The sequence below is a fragment of the Podarcis tiliguerta genome (assembly GCF_965153285.1).
Source record: "Podarcis tiliguerta genome assembly, chromosome: 11".
Classification (NCBI taxonomy): Eukaryota; Metazoa; Chordata; class Lepidosauria; order Squamata; family Lacertidae; genus Podarcis; species Podarcis tiliguerta.
Window position 1 is genome coordinate 46,681,680 of NC_139544.1, and position 25,549 is coordinate 46,707,228.

The window sequence follows — 25,549 nt, forward strand, 5'->3', positions numbered from 1 at the left end:
CCCTTTACGCCTGCGAGGGTCGGAGCGCTCACGTCGGATGCGTCCGTGCGTCAGGCGGCGTGCGCTGAGCAGAAGGGGGCGGGGCTGTGCGTGCGTGCCTGTGTGTTGCTTTGCCTCACCGCGCCCCCCACCCCCGCCACTTTCCCGAGCGCGCGCGCCGCGCTGTTGTGGCGCAAAAACCTGAGGCGAGGGAAGGTCGCCGCTCTGTCCCTTCGCCTCCCTCGCGGCTGTGGTGGTTGTGGCGGCCGCGGCGGCTCCAGCAGGAACCCCGCGAGCCCGGGCTATGACCTGCCTCCCGAGCTACCTGAGCGGCGGCAGTCCCTCCGCCGCCCTCCGCGCCTTGCTCAAGCCTTCCCGGAGGCACCAGCCGCCTGCCCCGCCGCCGCCTCACAGCCACCTCGCCTTAGCGCCCAGCGCAGCCCGCCTGGCCGCGTCGGTGGCTTCAGCCGCCGCCGCCGCCTTCGCCGCGTCCGGGCTCCCCTCTCAGCCGTTAGCGCTGGCGGGGCGAGGGTCTTCGCCTCCGCCTCCGTCCGCTCCTTCCGCCTCGCAGCGCTGCCTCAGCTCGGATGCTTCCTCGGAGCTCCCTTCGCGGTCGGGAAGCGGCGTCGGGTTCCGCCCGGCCCGGGTGGTGGTGGTGGCCAAGACGACCCGCTACGAGTTCGAGCAGCAGCGGTACCGGTACGCGGGGCTCTCCGAGGAGGACCTCAAGCAGCTGGTGAGTGGAGGTGCTCGGGGATCGCGTGTTTCAATCTCCCCTTTCGGCCTGCAAATGGGCCGAGATCATAGAATGGCAGAGTTGGAAGGGAACCCTGGGGGTCATCTAGTCCAACCCCCTGCAATGCAGGGAATGTGCAATTGTCCCTTAAGGGGATCGAACCGGCAACCTTGGCGTTATCAGCACCACACACGCACCAACTGAGCTATTCAGGCTGGATGGGAGACCACCTGGCATAGCTTTCAACTTTTCCCTTGTCTTGCGAGGAATCCTATTCAGAATAAGGGAAGTTCCCTTAAAAAAGGGAAACGTTGACAGCTATGTCACCTGGAAACCGTTATGGCCTTGACTTCCACGGGTGGGAGAAATGCAGGCTATGTATGTGCTGAATATTCCCCTTAAAGCGAAAAAGTTGGGAAGAGGTTGTGTCCATACAAGAAAAAGAGGCCATAGATACAAACAGATGTAGCACGTGCTTTCATTGAGCAAGCTCACTTAACTGCATCTGCTTGAATATGGGTTTAGCGCACAAAAGTTTATACCACAATAAGTCTTGGTGTTTGCAGTCCAGTAGGCAGCCTCATCTTTGTGCATGTATAAGCCAGACTTTGACATGAACACATGCTCTTTCTCTGATAACAAGGTAAGTTAGCATAGGGAGGTGACTGTTGGAGGCAGATACTTAACACCCCAAACAACACCCAATCAACAACTGTTTTATGGTTTGTAGTAGTGGCAATTTGTCAAGCTGGTGTGTGGCTGGGGTGGAGTTCCTTTTTAGTAACAGTATTTGGTGATTGCCTGTTTATTCTACCTACTAACTCAGTATGAGCCAGTGTGGTGTAGTGGTTAAAAGCGGTAGTCTCGTAATCTGGGGAACCGGGTTCGCGTCTCCGCTGCTCCACATGCAGCTGCTGGGTGACCTTGGGCTAGTCACACTTCTCTGAAGTCTCTCAGCCCCACTCACCTCACAGAGTGTTTGTTGTGGTGGAGGAAGGGAAAGGAGAATGTTAGCCGCTTTGAGACTCCTTAAAGGGAGTGAAAGGCGGGATATCAAATCCAAACTCTTCTTCTTCTTCTATGAAAGAAGCATAAATGTAGCGGGGACCACCCAAACTGACTCCCTCCTTATTATAGTGACTGTGTAGTATCAACAGGTATAATTTGAATGAAGCCATCTTCTACTACATCAAGAATGGGAAAGCTGTGGCCCTCCAAATTTGTTGAATTCCAGCTCCATCTGCCCCAATCAGTATGGTCAGATTGTAGTTCAGCAACATCTGAAAGGACACAAGTTCCAGAGCCATGATCTATATGCTTACCATAAATTAGTTTAACTTGAGAAACAAATAAAAATGTGTCTGCCCATTAAGTGTACAAGAATTTGGCAGAGAACACTTTTGAGTGGTTCAGAGTTCAAATTCCTAACTACCAAAACAATTTGGAGTACCACCCTTGCACCTTTTCCAAGAAGGGGAGGGCCAAACTTATACAGTCATACCTCGGGTTGAAGTTGCTTCAGGTTGAGCGCTTTCGGGTTGTGCTCTGCGGTGACCCGGAAGTAATGGAATGCATTACTTCCGGGTTTCACCACTCGCACATGCGCAGACTGTCAAAATGACGTCACACGCATGTGTGGAAGCGGCAAATCGTGGCACGTGCAGTCGCAGGTTGCGTTCGCTTCAGGATCCCGATCCCAGAATGGATCCCGTTCGCATCCTGAGGTACCACTGCATTTGGATATGGTTGCCCATCTTTTCCCCCCTTACAACTCTTTTGGAGGGCATGTGTACAACTGGGGCAGAAAATGAGTTAATACGGAAAAGACCTCATCCTTTTGTTCCTGGTTTTATCTACTCAAGGCTGCATCTGAGGGTTAATAAAACAAAAGAACAAAAAATGACCACAGAATATTAACACTTGTGCAGTTTGGCCTTATGCTGCCATCTATTATTTGGTTAATTGCATACAGATTTATTTATTCCAAGGATATTGTCAACTGTCAGTATTCACAACATTATGATAGTACCATCAGCTATTTGCTCTTTGGTGCATCTAATAACTTTTACTACTAAGAAAATAGGTGTTTTATCTGGCCAGCGCTTGGGCTTCGAAAGATCAAGACTTTAATACAGAATCACTTGATTAAGGAAGTGGCAGTTATACATGTTTCCACACCCACAGGTTCACATGGCAGTGACTGCTAACACAGATTCATCATGATTATTTACTCTTCAGGAAAGTACCATCTATTTTGGCAGCACTCAGCCCCAGTCCAACTACCTAACTTGCAGCCATGTGAGGCTAAAATTATTGGCTCTGAAGGGAAGGCAAGTTAAATGAACTGTTGCATACTCCTGATGTGTGTATAGTGCTGTCTTTCACCCTTCTGCCTTAAATATATACTTTGAGGCTATACTTCACATAAGTATAGTATATGTAATACATTTACTACCTCATGCCATCTCAGCACACCTCCTCTATAGCAGTCATAGACTACTGTATGCTGCTGACAAAGATTCATTCCACCCACGCAAAATTATATCACAGGCCAGATTCACTATGTTGTTAGCCAGTAATCTGATAATTCCAGCTATATTATCTATAAAGACACAGCTGTTCATCCTGCTTTTTTCCTGATTGACCCACTTTCTGTCTTGTTTCCCTTTTTCATCTAATGTATTATGTCCTTTTATTTTGTACAGTGAGTCTGTGAGCAGGGCACGAATTATTTTAACAATTTTAGGCACTTTAACAATGATCAGATTGCTAGGGGGAAGGTGGGGTTTACATGTTAGGGGAAAAAATTGAGAGCAGCTTGGTTCATGTCAGTATACAGAATGAGCTATCAAACTGCTCTAGAGACTCTGTATTCAAGAAACTTCCAGCAGTGTCAGCGAGGCTTCCTGGTTCATTCTTTATGAAATATATATTGTTATGACCATTAGGTTTTCTAAATAATATCTTCTGATCAGAATGGATAAAAATGAAGGCTTAAAAATAATAGCTTGTTAGAATTAAATCATAATATGCTAAACTATTATAATATCTCAACACTGAATCAGTGGCCCTCTATTAGGGTTAAAGTGTGCTTTTCTAAGTATCTGAAGAAGCGTGGTCAAGCATGATAAATGTCACATAACTAGTCATATACTTTAGCAATGGTTCTCAGGCTCCCCTCCCCCCCATGGACCATTTGGAAATTGCTGAGAGTCTTTGCAGACCACTTAATGATTTCCCCCTTCCCTGTCTGTTGTAGCAATTGTAATGCACTATGCTAGATGCTGGATGATTTTAATTGTACTTTTACAGACATACTGCAGACCACCTGCACGAAGCTTCGCTGTTTGGGAACTCTTGTAATACACTGTGGACTTGATACTGGGAGCACTAGGATCCAGCCCTTTATTCCCAGGAAACGGCATCCTGTATAATAGGCTAATGCACACTGTTTATAATTAAGTGTGTAAATGTATACACATTTATCTGTCTTTAATAGGCCTAACTTATTTTTTCCTCCTCCCTCCTAATGCTTTCCCCTTTGTGTTTTGTGTTTTACATTCTAAGCCTGGGAACACAGACTGTCTTATCCATGTGATACTTTTTATATGAACAGCAGAATCAAAATATTTAACAAACATGCATAGGATTGCGGAGGTTCATACACAGTGCCCACCTCAGTGAACAGGCATTTTGTCATATAAAACTGTTCTGCCACGTCATTTGCTAGCAGCTTCTGCTGCTTTGAAATTGGAAATTTTAGGTTTTCCAGTTGTTTGACTACCGCTTTTCTGTGAGCTTCAAAACAATTTGTTTCTACAAAATAAGTGGCTTGCTATAGAGCAGTACTCTCACACAGTCATCAGTTACTGGCTGCTATGGAGCCAAGGACTGGCTTCTTTGTAGGAAATATGGTGCCATTAAGCTTGCTCTTGTCATTCTAGTCTTGCTCTGCTTTTGAGATGGCAGCAGAGGGGATTGTGGTGGCAGCCCTTTAAAGTAGTATAACTCCTCAAATTCTATTCTCTTCAGAGGCTGCCTTGGCTTTGGAAACAGTAGTTCTTAATCAGTGATATTCATTCTGCTCTGATTCTGCCAGTTGGCAAAATCTCTTAGGCTTTCTTTTCCCACAGCCTTAGAAATTCTCTTACTGATGTGAAACACTTTTGTATATTCAGTTCCCGGCAAAGTAGATACAAAAGTAACTTCTTTGAACACTGTTGTAGTCTTCTTTGCATTATCTTATGAAATGTTTGCCGTATTCATTGTTCTCAGTGGTTTTCTCTTTACATATTTTCCTTATCTTGCATCATACTAACAGAGAAGCACAGAGTTTTTCTTCCTACCTTGCATGTTCCTCATACAATTTCTTAGCCAATTTCGTAGGGGTGTATTTGTTATTTTGTGATGTATTTCTCTGAATGCTTAGCCTCTCAACTGGTTATTGTCAAACATTTCAGTTTTTCTTATTCTAATCATCCCTATCCTTCAACGGACTGTTCTGCTTTGAGGGGTTGCAAGTACCTGGCTTTGTGGCTGTTCAAAAACTTGTTTGAAGCGTTTTTAATTTTTTTTTTTAAAGCACTCTCCCAGCACTTCTAAATAAACTTTTAGGTGGGAAGGGCTTGCGGTTTTTTTGCTTGATATATTGGCAAGCCAATCAGTACTGTAAATTGGACTGCAAATCCCATCCTGGTAAGAAGTTCATATATGTAGTGCAAACATAGTGAGTGTGCTTCCATAGCATATTCACCACTGATATTTTTGGTATTTTGATGTATCCCAGAATATCACAGGCTTTTTGCTCTTAAGTTACCTTAGTTCTGTTCTTTGCACATATTGTGATTGTTTTTTTACATTGTGCCCTTTTATCTTGTTAACTTTGCTTAAATAATGTTGCAGACGCAGACCTAATAAGCAAAGAAAAAATGTGATTTAAAAAAATACGTCTAGAGTCTACACTATGCAAAAGAACAGAGGCTCCATATTTTATTTTATTTGTCTTGGCATGTAGCATCGCTGTAAACTAATATTTTAAAATCTTTGCTAACCTTGCTGATTTGGTTTCTTGCAAATTTTCCACTTGTGTCCCTACTTGAGCATCTTAAAAGCAGAACATGGTAGGATAGATTACAGAAAGATTGGAACTCTCTTATAGATCTTTCCTTTCTGGAGTTTGTTTCTGCCAGGACATTCTTAACACTGTGAGTTTACTTTGGTTTGGACATACGCAGTTCATGAAAAAGATTGTGATAATGAGTGTTTACATTGTCTTCTGACAGGACAATCCAACGTTCAGGCTCTTTGAAGACATCATTTTCAAGTGAAGCAATATTTTCACTGAACAAAATTCATTTCATTGTGTGGTTTGTTTGAGAAACTGACCTCTGAAATGACAATCTTTGGAATCTTTGACGTACATGAATTGACTTGATCTTCAAACTATTGTCATGGCAACTCTCTTTAAACAAATGTGCTGTACACAAGGTTGTGGAATGTCCTGCCATGTGATGCCCAAAATCTTCCTGACGCAGTGCATTTGGAAGGCACTGAGGCATCGCTCCTGGCGGGTGTAAGTTGTCCACAGCAGCTGGCTCAGCACGCAAGCCTGGTAGACCATCTTGGTATTGGTCATTAGCATCACATTATCACACACCCTTTTTTGTTCAGAATTTTTATGGTCACTAAAATTCTTTTTTAAAACAATTGAGAATGTTGTTGTTTTTTATAACATTTTACTAATTTCCCAAAAATAAAAACAACAACAGTACAAAAACAAAACAAAACAAATTGACTTCCCTCTAGTCCCTTCCTTGGTTCTGTTATTTATCAACATAGTTTCATTGTCAATTTTGCCATTTCAGCATATTCCTTTAATTTAACTTGCCAATCTTCTTTAGTTGGGACGAAAACAATTGAGAATGTAATGTAGTATGTGTGTTACTTCTGTTGGGGTATTCCTGTGGAAGGATTAATTTAGAGATTGGTTCATTTAGTTACATGGTTCCATTTCATTCTCGCCTTGTTTATACAACTCGCTGCTTTGTGGCTTTTTGCTCATCTCCCCACTGAGTATAGTGTGATACATTTGCTGGATTTTTAGAGAACATAGATGTGCCATGAAGGAAACAGGTGGTTCTGTTCCTGTCTTTTCAGTTTAGTTCCTGCCCTGGCGTTCATTGTACTCTGTTGCATGTTGTACTCTAATGAACACTTACAGAGCTAAGACAAAATTAAGTGGCAGCTTTTCATCCACCTTCCCACAGACCTATGTGCTGTCACTATATGTTTGTAACATGTACAGCTTGTATGTTAAGAATATAACTTACTTTAAACATGCAGTATTGAGAGAATTCGGACAAAATTCTCAGTTTATTCAAGCAAGTATTTGTAAGCAGATTGAAACCTGCTGAGAATTGCAATCAAGTAAACAGGCTGGCAGGCCAAAATTCTGAAGGCTAAGGAGAATTACAATGAAGTGTGCTCACAAAAGATGGTGACATTCGTAAAAACGAATTTAGGCATATTTTGTTTCCCTCTTCTGTAAGCTCAGTGACTTACGTGATTTTATTTTATATTTTGTTTTGGGTGACACTCAGTGGCACAAACAGACTTCCTCTTTCCTCCATACATGCTCCTCCAAAATCTGCTCCAGAAGGATGGTGGCTTTTCTGGAGCTGATTTTTCGGGTGCTCAGAATGCTGCAGCGGAGGAGAAAAAGAAGAAGTCATGTTGTGCAAACAGAAATCATTTGTGCAATCTTGCAGGCATCACTGGATGTTTCTCTTTTTTTATTCTTCGAAGCATGTGAAACTCCTAACTTTTCTCCCTACTCTCTACAAGTTTTCTTAAGAATTTAGTGGTTTAATTGCTGATGCTTTCCTTATTTTCGATCATTTTGTCACCTTGGGCACTTTTCTAAGAGTTATACTGGGATAAAAATTTACTTAATTTTTTTTGGTGTATATTCAGTGGTCCCCAGAAAGGCTTGCCAGTGGTGGCCAGAAATTTAATTTTCTTACTAGAGGACAAAGACCTCAAAATACACAACCACAGGAGTAAGAACTTTTTAAAAGTTGGCAATAGTATAGGTACACAGAGTGCCTCTTTCAGTATGGTGTCATCGTGCTTTTCGTGCAGTATCCTCTTGCCAGGTAGTAGATAGAGAAGTAACAAAGCCAAGCTTCTTTAGTGACTAGAAACAGTTGCCGGTCCGATGCTATAATGCACCATGACAGGAGATACCGCTCCTAATTTGTTCTAAACTGCTGCTCTCATTTCATCCCAATTCAGAACTCTTAGTAAAACTTATTTTAGGTTATATCTTATTATACAGTAGTTGATTGCAGCGTTTGAAATTCACCAGGCGCATTTTGTACCTGGCTATTGACCACTTGTGACCAAATGATCTGGAGGTGCATGTCTTGGATCTTGGCTGTTTTCACACACTAACAACACATCCTATATAATACTATTTGTTATATTTTATCTGCACAATCAGAATGAATTTCAGGAACCAAAAAGTCGTATTGAAAATGTCCCCAAATGGCAACTAGGCATTCCGTTTTGGCAACTATAACCCTGGTTTAAGGAGCCATTTTGCACCTAGCTCATATATTTGGGTTTCTAACACTGGTTGAATGGTATGTCAGAATGCATATGGCTGGTAGAATAGAATTGTATACTGGAACTTTTCATTAAAATGGTAGTGTTCCACATGCTTATATGCAGATTCTGAATTTTGAGCAACATTTAAATACTTTCTCGCTTGCTTGGTTTTAGAGAATAAACCATTTTCATGTTTCTGACAGTTCCAATTTTCCCTAAATAAATTTAGCTTTTTCAAGCTTAGCTGTTTACATACTGTTTTCACATGCTTAGAAAATTACTGCCAACTTCATTAGATTTTGATTTTTGTCTTTCACAGCTTGCATTAAAAGGCTCTAATTACAGTGGACTACTGGAGCGACATCGGATTCATACAAAAAATGTGGAGCATGTAGTAGATAGTTTAAGGTAAGGGTATGTATCAATAATAATGATTATAATAAACATAAATAATATAATAAATAATTTCAGAGAGCAGAGGTTCTAGGAGTTTGGCACATAATTCTAATGCCCAGTATATGAAATTATAATTACTCTGATCCAGTAAACCATGTTTATACATATTTGGGCTGGGCGATATCTGGTTTTCAACATCATGATATATCACCAGCTAAACTTCACAATATTCCGATATATCACAATGTCTGAAAAAAGGATGGAGCTGTGTGGAGGCATTGGCAGGCTTCATGGTTTTTCCTGCATCATGGTTTTTGCTGGTGCCTGCTCTTTTGATTTGCTGCACCCTGCAGGAGGCAGGGGAGAGCTGAGCTGGCAGAGTTAACGGGCTGCAGGAGTTGAGAGAAGCATTGGCTGGCTTCACAGTTTTCCCCACATTGTGATTTTTGCATAGCACACATAAACACACACATCATGATTCACGATATATTCCCAGGTCAAAAAGTATGAAATTGATATCAAAATATGGACGGTTTGAGGTGATTTATCACCCAGCCCTAATACATATGAAGGGGACTGTATATATAAAAGAAAGGGAAAACTGACTCTTTGCTTCTTTTTCTGTTAGCAGCCCTCCACATTGAGTTTCAGAAGTTTCTCGTAGTTCAGACAAGATAGTTGGGGCATTTTAGTTTAGAGAAAGGCATGTAGGAGGGGACATGATAATGATGTATAAACTTATGATAATGGTGCATAAAATTACACTTGGTGTGGATAAAATGGAGAGAGCAAAATTATTCTTTCCCCATAATACTAGAACTCAGGGACATACAGTGAAGCTGAATATTGGAAGATCCAGGATCAAAAAAAGAAAATACTTCACATAGCACATAGTTAAATCATGGAATTTGCTCCCACAATAGGTTGTGGTTGCCACCAACTTGAATAGCTTTATTTCTATTAATTTATCTAATCCTTTTTAAAAAGCCACCAGGGGATATATTCTACCCCTACTGTATTGCTTTGAATACCAGTTTCTGGGAATCGCAGGAGGGGAGAGCCCTGTTGCACTGAGGTTCTGCTTGTGGTCTTCCCATGGCCATCTGTTTGGCTACTGTGAGAACAGAGCCCTGGACCAGAATAGCGTTAGGCTTGATCCCACAGGGCTCTTATTTTCTCTGTTGAAAAAGATGTACAAAGGTTATCTGTATACAGTTCTCTGCATACACAAGTGTCAGTGTGCATTCAAAGCTATTGTTGCATCATTTAACCAAACTGGACAACAGTAGGATATTGTTGAGTTTTTGACTGACCTTGTAATCAGTAGAACATAACCGGCAGTCTCACTTTTGAGTTAGTTTTCAATTGAACAACATAGTAACAACCACAAACTATGTTTGTTTGTTTTTTTCTTTCAACAATACACACACACACACACACACACACTCACTCATTGATTGTCATAAAACCTCCAAGTGGTTTACACAAAAACCCCTACAATTATTAAAAGATGGTTAGAAGCAGGTGTTTAAAAAGCATTCAAAAGATAATTAAAGTCATCAATAATCTAACTACAATTTTAACTACAGTTTACACTACAGGTTTTGATATAGATATGCGCAGGTTTTGCTGACACTAGGTTGAGCTCTTCCTGAATAACAGCCCCAAAACTTTTCATACATAATCCTGTGTTAGTACATCAGATTTAGCAGTGGAAGGTGATGAAAGGGAAGCATTATAGCAAAACCCCTTCTATGTAAATCAAGAGTAGTTAGCCTGTTGGCCTTGAAGTTGTTGGTCTCCAACTCCCTTCAGCCACAGCAAGCATGGCTGATAGACAGGGAAGGTGGGATGTAGTCTATCAATATCTGGAGTGACACAAGCCAGCTGTTCCTGGTGTAAAATAATTAGAAGTTTTCAGGGAACTGGTAAGTAGAGTTTGATGCAAGCGATAGTTATCTTCCATGGGACTAATAAGAATAATATTTTTTTATTTATACCCCGTCCATCTGGCTGGGTTGCCCTGGCCACTCTGGGCGGCTTCCAACACACATAAAAAAATCATAATAAAACATCAAACATGAATAGTAACAATCAGATCCTACATAAAAAGTCACAATAACCCAATATTCATACTTGTGGTGTGTTTTGCTTCCCTTTCCTGAGGTCATTATCAAAGTTATATAAACTAGCTTTTTAACTTGACAGTTTGCATTCCTTTTAAGCCCTTCAAACCTGACTAATAATCACTTGCATTTCCATAAATCTTCAGGAATGAGAAGATTGAGGTCCGACTTGTGAAGCGCAGAGAATATGATGAAGAGACAGTTCGGTGGGCAGATGCTGTGGTAGCAGCAGGAGGTATTAACTTGTGAGTGGGGATGGGTATTTTGAATTACAGCAAACTTGCGGGAATAATTGTTTAGCAATATGAAGAATTGATCAGTTGGCTTATCAATAAATAAGTCTTAACCTGAACTACCTGAATAAAGTTGATTTAGTGTCAACACACGCAGGGGTCTGGAATGTAACCCTTGCACAAAACACTCATTGCCTGTGTACAAATTATGAAACATTCTGTAGAGGTTGTTACCTAGGCTTTGTGCACCTGTTTTTCTTTTTCTTCAAAGGTATAATTTCCGTATGGCAAATTGAGTTCCGCACCAGAATCTATTTTCACTCTTAATTTTATACAATAATGGTTTAAAAGTTTGAGCACAAAATTCTCTGTACTTGATGCTTCCATTGGAGTATTTAAATCTTATGTAAAAGTAATCTGATCTCAAACTATTTTTCATCTAGGTGATGGCACAATGCTTTTGGCAGCCAGTAAGGTGTTGGACCGGTTAAAACCAGTTATTGGAATAAACACAGACCCAGATAGGTGAGCCTAAGACTTACAGATACCTTGTCAAATTGTAAACCGCATCATTAAAAGTCTAGTGGCCTGTGAGTGCCATGTGGGGCATTTTCTGTCATTGATATGCATACAGTGACTTCCTTTGCCAGTTTATTATGTACATTATTCACAGTTTTTCCTTATTTCTCACAAAATTGATTGCATATTTGTGACTTCTGCATGGGTATAAATGGTCAAAGTTAGGTAAGAGTAGCATGGACAGAAATTGAATTTTAATTATACTGTCCTGCTAATTTAGGATATATTTTAACTGGGCTATTGTGTAGTATGCTAACTATGACTGTAGATCAGGGATTGCCAGACTGGCGCCCACAGGTGCCATGGTGCCTGCAAAGGTCTCCATTCTTGTCCCCAGGCAGGGCCCTAGCTTTCATTTTAAAACATAGCAAGACTTTAAACCTCCTACAAAGAAAGTTATAAAGCAAAATGTGCAGGTACACTTCTGAGTGATTTCTGTAAAATGAGCAAGCCTGGCTGCTTCTGCCTGTCAGTGCTTTTAGCCAATGAGTGAAGTGAGAGCAGTGACTGATAAATGAGTTGTTTAGAAAGCCCACAATATGAATCCTTGGGACCCTAAGGAGCTGCTGTTTCCCCCTCCCATTTAACACACTTTTCCTGCTTATTTTCTAGGCAGAATTTCAACAGGTTAATCCTTTTCTTGTGTGGAAACACAATTATGTGAAAGGCTTCACCATGATTGTACACTCTCTAATTTAGCGTTATGCCCCCATGGCAGCCATTTTGTTGTTTTTAGTCACTTCAATACATGAACAACAATTGTTGGAAAATAGAGTGCCTAGGCATATCTTGCATAGAATGCTGTCTAAAAGTGAAAATTGCCCAGCTAGCTACAATAATGTAATCCAGTATTGTATTACTTATTCCCTTTTTTTAGAATGGGTGAGAGGGAACAGATCTTTGCCTGAAGGAGGTAACAGAATACTGTGATTTCATGCCTTATTCTCGCCTTGTTATGTTATATTCAGATCTGAAGGCCATTTGTGTTTACCTGTACGATATACACACTCATTTCCAGATGCCCTACAGAAACTCTATCGTGGTGAGTTCAGGTAGGTTAGAGCTTACGTATCTCTAGACAGTTGTTTTAAAGAAATGTAATGTTTTGTATTAATACAGCTATAGTAGGGAACAGACCTGAAGACTATTTGTTCCAGCTCTGCATCAATGTGGGAACCAATGTGTCCAAAACAGTACTTAGTGTTATTTGTGGAACAGTCACACATTTCCGTTTTATACAGAATGGCTTGGAACTGGGAGCACAGATTAAAGCCGAAGGAGTTATGCGGATGCAGATTTTTTTATTTTTTTTTAATGTTCAGATTCAACACATCCCTAGAATTTATTGAGTCTGCAGTCCATATCAAAGTAGTGCAAAAACATTTATACTCAGCCAGGTCTTGGGCTGATTATTGTATTGTTTTTATCATTTTGTGTTTTTATGTTTTAAACCACTCTGTGATCTTTGAATGAAGGATGGTATATAAATTAAATTATAAATTAAAATGCATTTAAAACATAGAGTGTATACATTTATAGACTTTTCTGTACTAGTACTATAATACTGAATTTCGCCCAGTAGCAGATAAGCAGCCAGTGCAGATCTCAGAAATAAGATATTTCTTTCTGCTTGACCCTACAAGCAGCCTGGCCACAGTGTTATCAACAGCAGACCTTCCTTTCTTGAAGCCTGCCTTAAAGCAAGATATGATTCTTTTATGCAAACTGTTAGGTACACATAACGGTAGATATACGGTAAATCCTGAAAGTGAACTCAGCTGGTAAGTGCCCAGCAGGATTATAGACAATACAGGTCACTGACAAATAAGAGGGAGCTATCAACACACTTAAAGGAAGCCTGGAATTAGCTAAAATACAAAAGAATTGGTGTATGTGTGTGTGGTTTAAAACAGCAAGAACAGAAACCCTAAAACATCCTAAGGAGGACTAAGCATGCTCAGTGATCACAGAATTCCAAGAATCTGTAAAGGCATGTGGGAGTCGAATGGAGCGTGGTGGAGGAGGACATGACTGGAATGCTGAACAGGTCCCTCTTGTAAATAGCTTTAAATGATAGTGAGTTCTTCCTCCCCTTTTCCAGTATTACAGCTCAGTTTGTTCAGGAGGATGGGAAAAGAAAGTGATCTTTCACTTTGTAGTGAGCACCTTGCTAGGCTACCAAGATTTCCTGGTTCACGTGCCTTCTGACAACCTGCATTGATGTTTGAGTGGTCTTGTTTATGTTGAGTTACATGGGAGGATATTCAATCCACTGGTGGAGGAAGAGAGGTGCAGGGGGAGCGCACCGCCCCCGGCAGTGCAATCCCGGTGGGGTGCCATCATGGCTGCCCTCCCGCCTGTGAGCAGCGTGCCATGCCCCCCGGGACGCGCGCCAGCCATGCCCCCGCCTGCTCTCCGACCCCCGGTGCCGGAGCATGAAACTCTGCCACTGATTCATTCCAATCTCTTGGAGACTCAGCATTCAGTTATGCTGCATGGACATATTTTAGGAGATCAGCTGAGTAAAACTATAGAGAGATATCTGACACTAATGATTTCATCATAGCTATTGCTGATCGGTGTGCAAGAATCAATACCCGGCAAGGCAAATTTTAGATGTTCATGTTTTGGAACTTTTACTGTTGACACACACAATAATAGGCAATTAATTCTGAAGCATAAGATACTGCAGATATCTTTATAGCCAAGGATGGGAAACCTGTGGCCCTCCAAATGCTTCTGGACTCAAACTCCCTCAGCCCTAACCTACATGACCAGTAGCCAAGGCTGATGGGAATTGTAGCCTAGCAACGCTAGGAGGGACACAGATTTCTCATTAACTTTATACCAGTCATAATACCTTCATATAGAATGAATGGGATTGGGTTTTGTTTTTTATCAACTGGTTTAATATGTATAGCTTGAACACCACTACCATAAAACTGGTTAATTAAATAGGGTGACTTTCTGCAATGTGATTTTATAAATGAAGTAGGGACTTGTTTTTGTTTGCTGTTACTAAGTTTTGTATGTAATGAAAACCAGTAAAGATAAATATTAAATTTTAAAATAACTTGATCAATAATGATAAATATTAAATTAAAAAAGAAACAACTTTATTGTTGTGTGCAATAAACAGAGGTAGAGATAAGTGATAACCTTTAGGTGATATTATCAGGGATTACCCAGGTTCTCTTTATACCTTTATATTCACCAAAAGAACTTCTCTGTTTCACCTACGGGCAGAGGCAGAACTGAGGTACAACTAGTTGTTGATTTGAGAGATGGGGAACCCTCTATTTCAGGGTCAGGGAATTTCCAGCTTATGGGCCTAATTAGGCTGGACACTAGTCCTTATTTGGCCCACAAGACTGTTTCCCTCAGACTTTGCCCACATCTGACAACATACAAACTCCTGATGGCTCTTTGAAGCAGGGCTTGCTGACAGCTAGCCTGGGATCTCCTGCACTAAAAAACCTAACCCCTGGAATGGTCTCCGTTGAATGTCTGATAACTTCCCCCACACTGTCTTGTAAGTTTTAGAGTTTAAAAGCTTACATTGTATTTTGTAACATTTTGGTTGGCCCAGTAAAGATTTTATTTTCTTGAACTATTGATTCATACAGAAAAATTGCCATACATTTCAGTTTGTTTGATTCTTGTGCTATTTTCTCCTTTTTAAAGATGGCAGTGGCGGCAACGAATCCGTTTATATCTTGAAGGGACTGGCATTAACCCCGTCCCTGTTGACTTGCATGAACAGCAGCTGAGTCAAGAACAGCACAGCAGGGCCCATGTTAATGGAAGATTTCAGGATCAAAGTGAGTATAGTTTCAATCCTAAAATATAATCCACTCACTGGTGTGCAATGATCTTTTGTTCAATCTTGAGATGTGATGTTAATGCTAATCTCAAATATGTAAGAGAAACATGTTCAGAATAGAAGGTAACTCGTCGATTAAGTGCAAGGCCCTCTTCAATAAATGAATAGCCAGACTTTTGTACAATGAGTTCTTTCACATCAAGTGTGTACATCAAGAACCTCTTTATTTTGCTCCTGGTAGTCTTCCATATCTGTGTCTATTCACACAAACCTCTATAATAATCTTACCGTTTTGGTTTCTGGTGATGCTTATCCTGTTAGCCTGTCAGCACTGACTTGCCTATATTTGCAGGGTCTCAGATATCTGAACCACACCTCTTGCCAGTGAGATCATTAAATGAAGTGTTTATTGGAGAATCTCTCTCATCCAGGTATGCTAGAATCATAAGCATTTTTGTTTGGGACTGCTTGTAAACTTCAATATCCTTTTTTCCCTTCTGTGTGTAATAATGTATATAAATATATTCAGACTTAATTACTGGATCCAAATTATACATTTCTGCAATTTCCCAAATCTGTGAGAAAGCAGTATAGTTCTACGTATATATTTTCCTATCATGTTTCAAGAGGACTTATTTGGACACACAAATTTGACTTTGGATTCTTTTCCTGCATGTAGTGTATCATCTTGCATATCAAGCATAAGTTATTGAAGTTCTGATCTTCATTGTTTATCACTGACTCCAACCATTTTTTGTAACTGGCTCAAACTGTAAAACAACCTGAAGGGTTATCTAATAGTACACTAACTATTTATCACCCCCCATTTCCACAGTGTATGACAAGACCTCTCTGCATGTTACTGTCTAAAACATATAACACCTTGTATGTAATTAGTAAAAATGGGGAAATGATTTTTAATCATAGTGTTCAAAACTGTGACCTATTTCTCTTAATTGCTGACACTTTTTCATCTTTCAGTTCTTCCTTGCTTCATGCTTCCTAACACAGTATGTTTTATGTAGGAAAGGAGAATTGAAGCTTGCTGCTTCCCCTCCCCCCAAAAAAATATTAAGCAGAAGGGCATGGAAGATTGTGGAGATCATTCCTTTTCCCTTGCTGGAAGGGATTAAGCATGGGAGCAAAACTACCAGTTACATCTAATAATAGGGATTATTGAAGAGTTTTGAATGAGCAGGCCCATAAGTGTTTTGTGAGTTGAGAATTTGAGGTGTGTGGAGATGACTGAATGATGATCATGGAATGGGATTGCTTGGTCAAGTGGTGGATGAAAAGGTGAATGTTAGGCATGGCAGACATTTTATATTTTATGGGGTGTAAATTTGGGAAGTGTAGTAGGGAAGTGTGGTAGAAATATCTGTTTAGATGCCAAATTGAGTATTAGGTTGTTGGTAGCCAGTTTGATGCTCTTCAGATTCTGTTGGACTACAGCTCCCCTCATCTCTGACCATAAGCAACGCTTGCTGGGGCTGCTGGGAGTCATTGCCTAACAATATGTGGAAGGCATCATGTTGACTAGCCTTGGTTTAAGTAAAATGAATAGTTTGGAAAAGCAAAACTGGGGGTGGAGAACCCATGCTCCACCAGAAGTGTCTGGATTCTAGCTCCCATCCGCTCCAGCCATCATAGTTAGTGGAGAAAACTGATGGGAGCTGTAGCCCAGCAGTATTTGGAGGGCCAGAGGTATACAAGTTGCAGGCACAAATTCTATTACTTGCAGTTCAGTCTTAAAATTCCTTTTTGATTTCGATGGCACATACATATATATGGGAAGAAATTACTAAAGCTGTGTGCACTAATGCTGCAGTGTGGGAAATACTTATACCCTGCCCTATTAACTACAGATGAACCCACAGAATTAAGGTAGAAAATTCTAAAAGGCTTTCAAAATGGCTTGCTATCTTACTAACAATTTGCTGTATTTTTGAAAATTGATGAAAACTTACCAATCAAAAATCAACCTTCTTGCTTCATTAAAGAACTGCTGTACTAAATTTAATGTGAAATTTTCAGCCATGTTTGAAATTGCCCTTTTAGATTGGTACGTGCCTGATGTGGGGCTGTGTTCTGTCTTATTCAGGGTGAACTATAAGTCCTGCAAACCCAGTTTTAAATTCTCCCTTCATAGGGCCTCTTACTATGAAATATCAGTTGATGGTGGTCCATGGGAGAAACAAAAGAGCTCAGGTCTCAACATATGCACTGGAACAGGATCAAAAGCCTGGTAAGTTTGGTGTAGCCATAAAATGTTAGTTCTTTGGCTTTTCCAACAGGAGTAATGAGTAAACACATTTTCATAGATTGTTGTACCACCTTGAAGAAATTGAGAACTAGCTCATGAAATGATCGAGTACACTTGAGTTCTATCAAGCTGCAATTCTATACCAACTTGCCTGGAAATTAGATCCATTAAATCCAATGAATCTTAATTTTGAGTTGGCATGTATTGTGTTGACTTGTTTGGCTTCTGGGTGCCAAGCAGGTGTTGTTTTTTTCTTTACAAAGGATGCAACTTCCCCATGCTAAATTGTGGCTTCTTTTGAAATTCCAGCTTCCAAAGCACTTTGTTAATGCAGGACTGGTGGCTACTGTTGTTAGGGAAACAGAAAATGGGATGGTAGTAATTTTAAAAATGGGTATCCAAAGTTATGTGATTCATTAAATTGTGGTTTTAGTCTCTAAATTCTGTAATAACGTTAGAGGGTGCTACATGTGTAGACAAATAACCAATTTGAATGCTAATACATGGTATACCTCTGGGACTGTAGTTCTTCAAAATTAAGGTGAGGATGCTTGAATGCTCCCCATGCAACCTAGCAGTTTGAAAGCATGTCCAAGTGCAAGTAGATAAATAGGTGCCACTCCGGCAGGAAGGTAAACGGCGTTTCTGTGTGCTGCTCAAATTCCTGTTGGGTTGATACTTTCCAGTGTTTAGGAGATTTCAAGTTTAGGGTTTTTTTGAAGTCAGAAGTTATAGTAAGGGGTTGAAAGGAAATGTTAGTGTTGCTTCCAGTTGACATAAAATCTGTTCCATTGAGGTTATGCAAGTATTTTTTCTTTCCTGCTTTTCAGCTAGAAATTGGCTCCCAGTTTTTAAAATCCTCTACATTTAAGACAGTAGAGAATGCTAGAGAAAGGTTTGGGAAGTCTCCCAGCTGGAGCTAGTCCAGGTCCTTAAGAAGTACCTTCTTCCACATAAATACTTCCTGTATCTGAATATTCTATTCAGAAGCCCTGCTCCATGTGTCCCTGCCAAGTGAAAGGAAGCAGGTGGCAACTGGGGAGAAGATCTTCTCCATGGTAGCATCCTAGCTACATTATAGCCTCCAAGAGGGGTCACCTGGCACTTCATCTGTGATCTTTTCAGTGTCAGATGAAGGGCTTTAAAAACAACTTTTAATCTGAGCTGCTAATGATTTTATTTATTTATTTTACTGGTGCAAAGCTTTTTAGACAGTAAAATTCAGTTTTTGTTGCATTTTAAATGTATCCTAATATTATTCAGTAAGCTACCCAAAGAACATTTGTTGGTGGGCAGCCATATAAAAATACTGTATAATAAAACCCTTGTTTTTATTTCTGTTTGTAGGTCTTTTAATATCAACAAGGTAGCAAATCAGGCTGTGGAAGAAATCCTTAAGATTGGTGAGTTACCAGCACCATAACTATTGACCAGCAAATGCAAAAGATAATTGTATCTAATAGAAGAATTGTGTCTAATTCTTCCTTTTTTTTCAACAGCTAAAAGTTATGAGAGCTTAAGGCTTCCATTGAACAAGGAACTTGTACAGAAAGGTATATTTGACTTTATCATAGTTTCTGAGCTTATGGGCAATACGTTTCCTTTTAACTTTTGCACAGGACTTTGTTTTTCAGAATTGTAGAAATGGACATTATATTATGTATTTAGCTTTCACATCTAATGTTACTCAGTTCTTCGATAGGACAGGCTAACAGTTTTTTAAATCCTCATAATTAGAGTGAAAATAGAATATGCAGGCAAATATATTTTCACAAATCTTTCAGAATAGGAGTGTAAGTCATTTGTTATTTAAAAAACAAAAGTCTAGCCATTAAAAGCTCAGCTGATTTGAGAACTTACTATTTATTGCTTCACACACGTGCAGAAGCTGATTATCTAATTTGTGTGCTTTCAGTAACAAATGGATATAATGAATCACTACTCTATAGTCCAGAGGAACCCAAGATGTTTTTTAGTATACGAGAACCTATTTCAAACCGCGTTTTTTCAAGTAGTCGACAACGGGGTTTTGCTTCAAAGTAAGTATTGACTGCAGGTGTTTGGTTTAAATTCAAGATTGTGACAAAATATGTAACTACAGTTTTTCAGAGAATAGGAATCCTACTTTCAATCCTGTGATTGAAATGGATTTTTTATTTCATTTTACCATATCATAATCATGGTTCCCAGTTTGACTGATGCTGCTATCCAGTAAGCATCAAGGTGACCCATTGCATCTTTGAAATTGCGAGGAATAAATACTGTTTTAAAAGTTAAATCTAGAGTTTCCTTAACTCATAGTATACCATTCCATGGATCTTTCCTTCCTAATGGTGTTGGACAGATCTTGTCTTGCTGCATCTATGGAGAAGGCCATTTTAGAGTGGGTAGCTCTGCCTAGCAAGTCTAAAGGCAGGGCTGTTAACATTAGCTTTATCCTATAATCTTGCCCCCCCCCAAATATTTTTGCCAGTATTATCTTTCCTTCATTTTAGCTTAGCTATAGAGAAGCAGAAAATACCTTCCTGGTGTTTCTGATGAATAGTTTTTACACCAGGGTTCCCTCCCCTCATCCAAAACACAGAATAGTAATTATATTATTAGATATTAATATGGTTTAATGTTTTAAAGCAGGGATGGGAAGCCTGTGGCCCTCCAGATGTTGTTAGTCTCCTATCAGTCCCAGCCAGCATGGCGTGATCTTACTTTGCATTAGTTCAGAGGGACTTTCAGTCTGCAGGTTTAATACTGTTGCTCATCCCAAATGCATGTACATATATGTGAACCAGTCATGAATCACTCAATGGTTGGAAGCTTTATTTAATACTGCTTTCCTTTCTACACATCCTGAAGCATTGAGCTTTTCAACAGCCCCCCCCCCCAAAGTTTAAAGATAAGTTATTAGGAACAAATGCACATTTGTGGAATACGATTCTGACATAGTATCTGTATTTTGCTGTTGGTTAAATTGGGCAGCTGAGTAGGTGTCATTTGACAGATGAGATCTTAAAACTAGCATACCAGTAAATGGATTTTCATTTTTAATTTAGGTATGACCTGATTTTACTTCCAATAGTGTAGAGATTAATAGTGATAAAATTACTCAAGCATGATTTTTGTAAAATAGTGTATTCCTTCTAGCTCCCATTGTAAATGAAAATGTTTGCTTGATTTGTAGGTCTGTAGTAGTGTTCTTTAAATGTATTTTCAGAGTTTGCATTCGCTCTCGTTGCTGGGATGCCTGTATGGTTGTAGATGGAGGAACTTCATTTGAATTTAATGATGGAGCAATAGCGTCAATATTGATCAATACAGAAGATGCACTGCGTACTGTTTTGCTAGACGAATGAAGACAAAGTTTGAACTACTCACAATTCAAAGAAGGGATGCTGCCTCATTTCAGATGTGAAACTTGCTCTTTCATATAGACAGACATTGGGAAGCAACAATTGAAACGGCTTTTCATTCCTTTTGGATGAGTAATTCTTGGAAAACCAGTGTTTGTGAAGCCAGCAAAATCGCGACTCTTCAAAATCTTAATGAATCTGGCAGGATACTTTAAAACCTAAGACAGGGCTTGGAACAAATTGGTGTTAATAAACTGTACAGTTCTGTAGTAGCTATCTAGTACTGATTCTGCAAAATGCCTTGATTCCCCCCTCCCCCATATGTATTTCATTGGTTTCTAAAAGCAAATTATGTTAAAAGTAATTAAGCAAAAAGGTTAGGTCAGTTTTTGAATTTAGCTACCCAAAAGTAACCCTTTTGTATACACCCAAGAATTTTACTTTTCTGATTGGTCATGTTTGATTGTAATGGTTTCCATTGCTTTAGTTTTTCTACAGTTCAGTACCATAAACCCAGCATCTTGTGTCTAAGCTTCCCAACCTCACCAGTTTGATGTTGTGCCTACTTTCTATATGAGGAACCTATGGCTTTCCAGATGTTGCTGGACTGCAACTTCCATCAGCCCTGGCTGGGACCAGCAACATCTGGAGGGCCACAGGTTGTCCACCTGTTCCATAGCAAGAATAAAACTCACTTGATATTATCCCCACTACCTGTTGAAAATCTGGCTTGCCAACAGTTTCAGCTGTGTTTTGAAAAATGTGTTATGGTAGATTTGTGATAAATTTCCCCACTAGAAGGCATATAGTAATGACTTTGGCACTCGGTCTTGAACTTCCATTTATTTAATTCGGCACTGTCTGGGTTCCTGATTGGGCCTCTAAGTTATGACCCAGGAGTAGACCAGAAGGGAGAAGTTCCTGTGGTCCATGCTGAAGCCCTGTTTTTGCTGGGGGAAGAGCGTGAGCAATGTCATAGCCAAGTGACAAGGCAAATTACAAAGCCTCCCAGCCATGTCAGAAGGATGCTTTTCTGCCATCCCTTCCCGCACAAATAAGTCCCCTGCTTACCAGGCCTAATTAGTGAAAATACATACCATTCCTTTTTAAAATGCAGTTTGTAAGACACTGAATGCTTTATGAAATGGGTACAACGGTGGGGGGGGGGCGACTCCACTTGTGCATTGAGGAAATACTTGGACATTTTGAAAAGTACTCATTTTTCAATGCAGCCTGTATTCAGTGTTTTTAAAGGTACATGATTGTGACCAATTTGAGCAAATTTCACATTGCTGGAACTCATGTTCTTTTGCTATGTAGATAAGGCATTACAAACCATAGAACTGTGACTTTAGAGCTGACTACTCACCATTGTTTCTTTGAACTAGCCATATGATTATCTGCAAACACGGTATTCAGTAGTGTATTGTGTAGTTTATTGGTTGATGCTACTAAACCCATGCACAGTGCATTTTTTTGAGAATACTGCCCAATGCATTCACTGTTTACATTTTAAATAGTGGTAATGAACCCTCGGCGTGAGTCAGGTAAATGATGAGGCCTGTTTAAAGTACACAATAAGAAGTTCAAATAACCTTATGTCTTCAGAACGTAACATCAAAAGTTAAAGTTCAGAAGCAGTTTTGAAAAGATGGTGTAAGTCTTATTTTACAAGGCCACCTTTTAAGAAAAGAAAAAGTGAAGCCATTATACTAGCTCCTTAAACTGCACTGTGAAGAACTTAATGGAGTCTTGAAAGCTCCCACTTAAAATATGTATTGTACAAAATTTCCCATCAGTCGAAGTATCCAGTGATCTGTGTTGGTACGGCTGGGGCTTTACAGGTTGTTTGGAAATGTAGTGGGTCCACTGAATTCAGTGGAACCTGCTTCCAAGTAAATCAATTTAAGATGAGGAATAGTAACCACAGAATGTGAAAAGGTGCTGTAATAATTTGAAATGGAGAAAGCTGTGAAATTCGTCCACCGAGATTGCAACTGTTTTATGAACTTCTCGATCTAAATTTTTTAAATGACTAAACTCGGAGCATGATCAACCCACACCATGGGGCTAATGCCTGTACTTGAAAAATTCTGATAAGTCTCACCAGAGCCTCCCCCTACATATGCACCTACCCCATGTGTTCCTGTGTTCTGTCCCACTGCCAATACACATAAAGTGAAGGGATGGGGAAGCAGGGCTGTGTGGGGATTCTGTACCCGTGAGGCAAATAGATCATGGCTCTCAAAATAAAATACTCTATTATCTTCTACTGTGCCAAAGTGATGAAGTCTTTCAAGTGTTTTATATAAGTACTTAGGCAAGAAGCTTACAAAGTTGTAAGCAAGGGAAATTGCTTACTCAAACCTATTAGCCAAAAACAATAGTTTAAATGTAATGCAGACCTTCAAACGGAAAAAAAGATCAAATGATAGCTGTCCTTCGGGGTGATCTGAAATGTGAATTTGCACAGATGACAAAATAAAATACTATACTATTATTGCACATTTGAAGTGTTCCTGGGTGCCCTCTACTGGTCTTGGTTTGTGACAGGCAAGCATTGTACTAGAGTTTTTTGAGTGTCTGTGTCAAACATTTATAAAATCATAAGGTGTGGGGTTTTTTTTTTGTTTTAGTGAGCTTATTGGGGGTTTAGCCTGAACTTTATCAACCACTCCTCTTTCAGCCAACCCCTTCCCTAAGCAAAAAAAAATCATTATTATGGGGAGTGGGGATAGTAGCCATTGAAAAGGTACCTGTGGACTTGAGAATGTGGCGGCAGATTATGCTTAGAGCATTTCCTGCTACAAATCATGGGCACTTTCCTGTGTGCGTGGAGGTGCTTTTTGACCTCTTCTCTCCCCTCTAGTTTAAAAAAGAAATCTTTGGAAAGGAGTGCTGCATGGTATAAGAACAGAGGTAGGACATGAGCCACAATTTGTGTTGAGCCTTGCTTGAAAGAGACTGTTCTTTGTGCTAGCGCCACCCTTCCAAATTGTTTGCTTGTGAAGTGGATCCACTTACTTTGTTCTGATGACTAGATGCAACAAATCTGGATCCAAGAAATGGGGAAATACAGGTTACAGTACAGGCTCATCTGTTTCTTCCCCCACCCCCCTTTTGCCCTGCAAAGTAGGATATAGCATGTGAAAGCGGTGTGGGCAGTTGTGGTGTTGGTCCCCTGTTGGACTGCTCTAATTATAACCACCATGGCTATATTTGGTGTGGTTAAAAAATGCACACACACAAAAATCCAGATCAATCACAGGTCTCACAGCTTAACATGTACTTTGGCTCTAATGGGAACGGGGTGAAGAATGTTCATAAAAACAAGACAATCTTTAGAAAGACAATTCAAGCTATTTAAAGACATATTTCTATATAAATTGTTTGGTGTTAAGGGAGCTGATAAGGCAATTTTATATGTGAAATGTGTGCAAGTATGAAAGCCAACCTATCCCCTCCTAAAATGGTCTAATTTTAGCATCCTGGACTAAAGTGTTCCTGTTAATATTTTAACCAGGATTCCGCATCTTACTGAAAATAAAAGCGTTGATATTTGGTGTTACTGAGAAATAATGTATGAGGTGGATAGCAATTAATGTAATAAAGGTGAGCTAGTGTTTTGGAAGTATTTTGTGTGTCTCTGATGCTTGAATACCACTTCAGATGTAAATCTCCAATACTTGTTAGACAGTGTTCTTGGCCATATATATAGATAGATATAGATACAGATGTAGATATAGATAGACTACTGTCCTTCATCTGTAAATTTCAGAGCAGTTCACATGAAAATACAAGTTAAAAACACAAACCTATGCAGTTCCTTATGAATCCCAATAGCACTATCTTAAATGTGAAAGTCGCTTTTACTACTGAAATTATGTACTTGTCAGTGCTACTAGTGGGGGAAAAACCACCCCTATAGTGATTATTCATCAATTGTCAGTATAAAGTATACAATTAAAAGTATTCTACACAGATTGGTCTAGATTGGGGAGAACAAATAGATCTTAAAGAAAATGCTAACACTGCCCACTGCTTTTCAGTTTTACCTCCCACATCTTCGTTATTCATTTTGGAGGCAGGGAAAGAGAGCAGCCACGAGCTGTGCAATTGTGGAAGATTTTTTCTTCTGTGAAGTGATGTTCAACTGCCATCACTGAACACTGACTAAGATTTAAATAGCCCCAGTGTATCTGTGAATTTAGGAAACAGATAAACACATTCTGAGGAATTATAAAGCATATGAAGAGTGAACACAGCACTAACTCCTCTCTCTTAAGAAAGAAGAGCAGTAGTGTTGGCTATTTGACAGCTATTACACTTCAAAGGATGAGTGACGAGTGAGCAACATAAATCTGTGGTGCTTTGAATACAAGTTCAGCTAAATGCCTTATTCCAAGCACAAACTTCAAAGTACATATTCAGATTATTGCCAGTAAAGTTTCATCTCACA

At 39.8% G+C, this 25,549-nt stretch overlaps 2 protein-coding genes across 5 annotated transcripts in view; one reads left to right on the plus strand and one right to left on the minus strand.

The window, feature by feature from the left end:
* Window positions 1-24,724, plus strand: NADK2 (NAD kinase 2, mitochondrial). 4 transcript variants are annotated; one of them, XM_083402995.1, is made up of 12 exons: window positions 1-715; window positions 8,643-8,731; window positions 10,992-11,080; window positions 11,522-11,603; window positions 12,626-12,709; window positions 15,342-15,478; window positions 15,833-15,911; window positions 17,582-17,725; window positions 19,091-19,146; window positions 19,243-19,296; window positions 19,659-19,782; window positions 20,955-24,724. In XM_083402995.1, the coding sequence occupies exons 1-12, from the start codon at window positions 284-286 to the stop codon at window positions 21,091-21,093; spliced, it is 1,509 nt and encodes a 502-aa protein (XP_083259121.1). In that variant the 5' UTR covers window positions 1-283; the 3' UTR covers window positions 21,094-24,724. The 4 variants fall into 4 exon arrangements, with proteins under 4 accessions (XP_083259121.1, XP_083259122.1, XP_083259123.1 ...); XM_083402996.1 differs by having other exon boundaries at window positions 50-715; window positions 17,630-17,725; XM_083402997.1 differs by having other exon boundaries at window positions 144-715; window positions 8,643-8,737.
* IL7R (interleukin 7 receptor) overlaps window positions 1-25,549 on the minus strand; it is a 188,913-nt gene that overhangs the window by 87,860 nt on the left and 75,504 nt on the right. The gene's annotated exons all lie outside the window — the stretch shown is intronic.

Coding starts and splice junctions, on each gene's coding strand:
- NADK2 (XM_083402995.1), top strand. CDS start 284: ATGACCTGCCTCCCGAGCTACCTGAGCGGCGGCAGTCCCTCCGCCGCC. Junction 11,081..11,521: donor TGCTGTGGTAGCAGCAGGAG/GTATTAACTTGT, acceptor TTTTTCATCTAG/GTGATGGCACAATGCTTTTG. Junction 19,147..19,242: donor GGAAGAAATCCTTAAGATTG/GTGAGTTACCAG, acceptor TTTTTTCAACAG/CTAAAAGTTATGAGAGCTTA.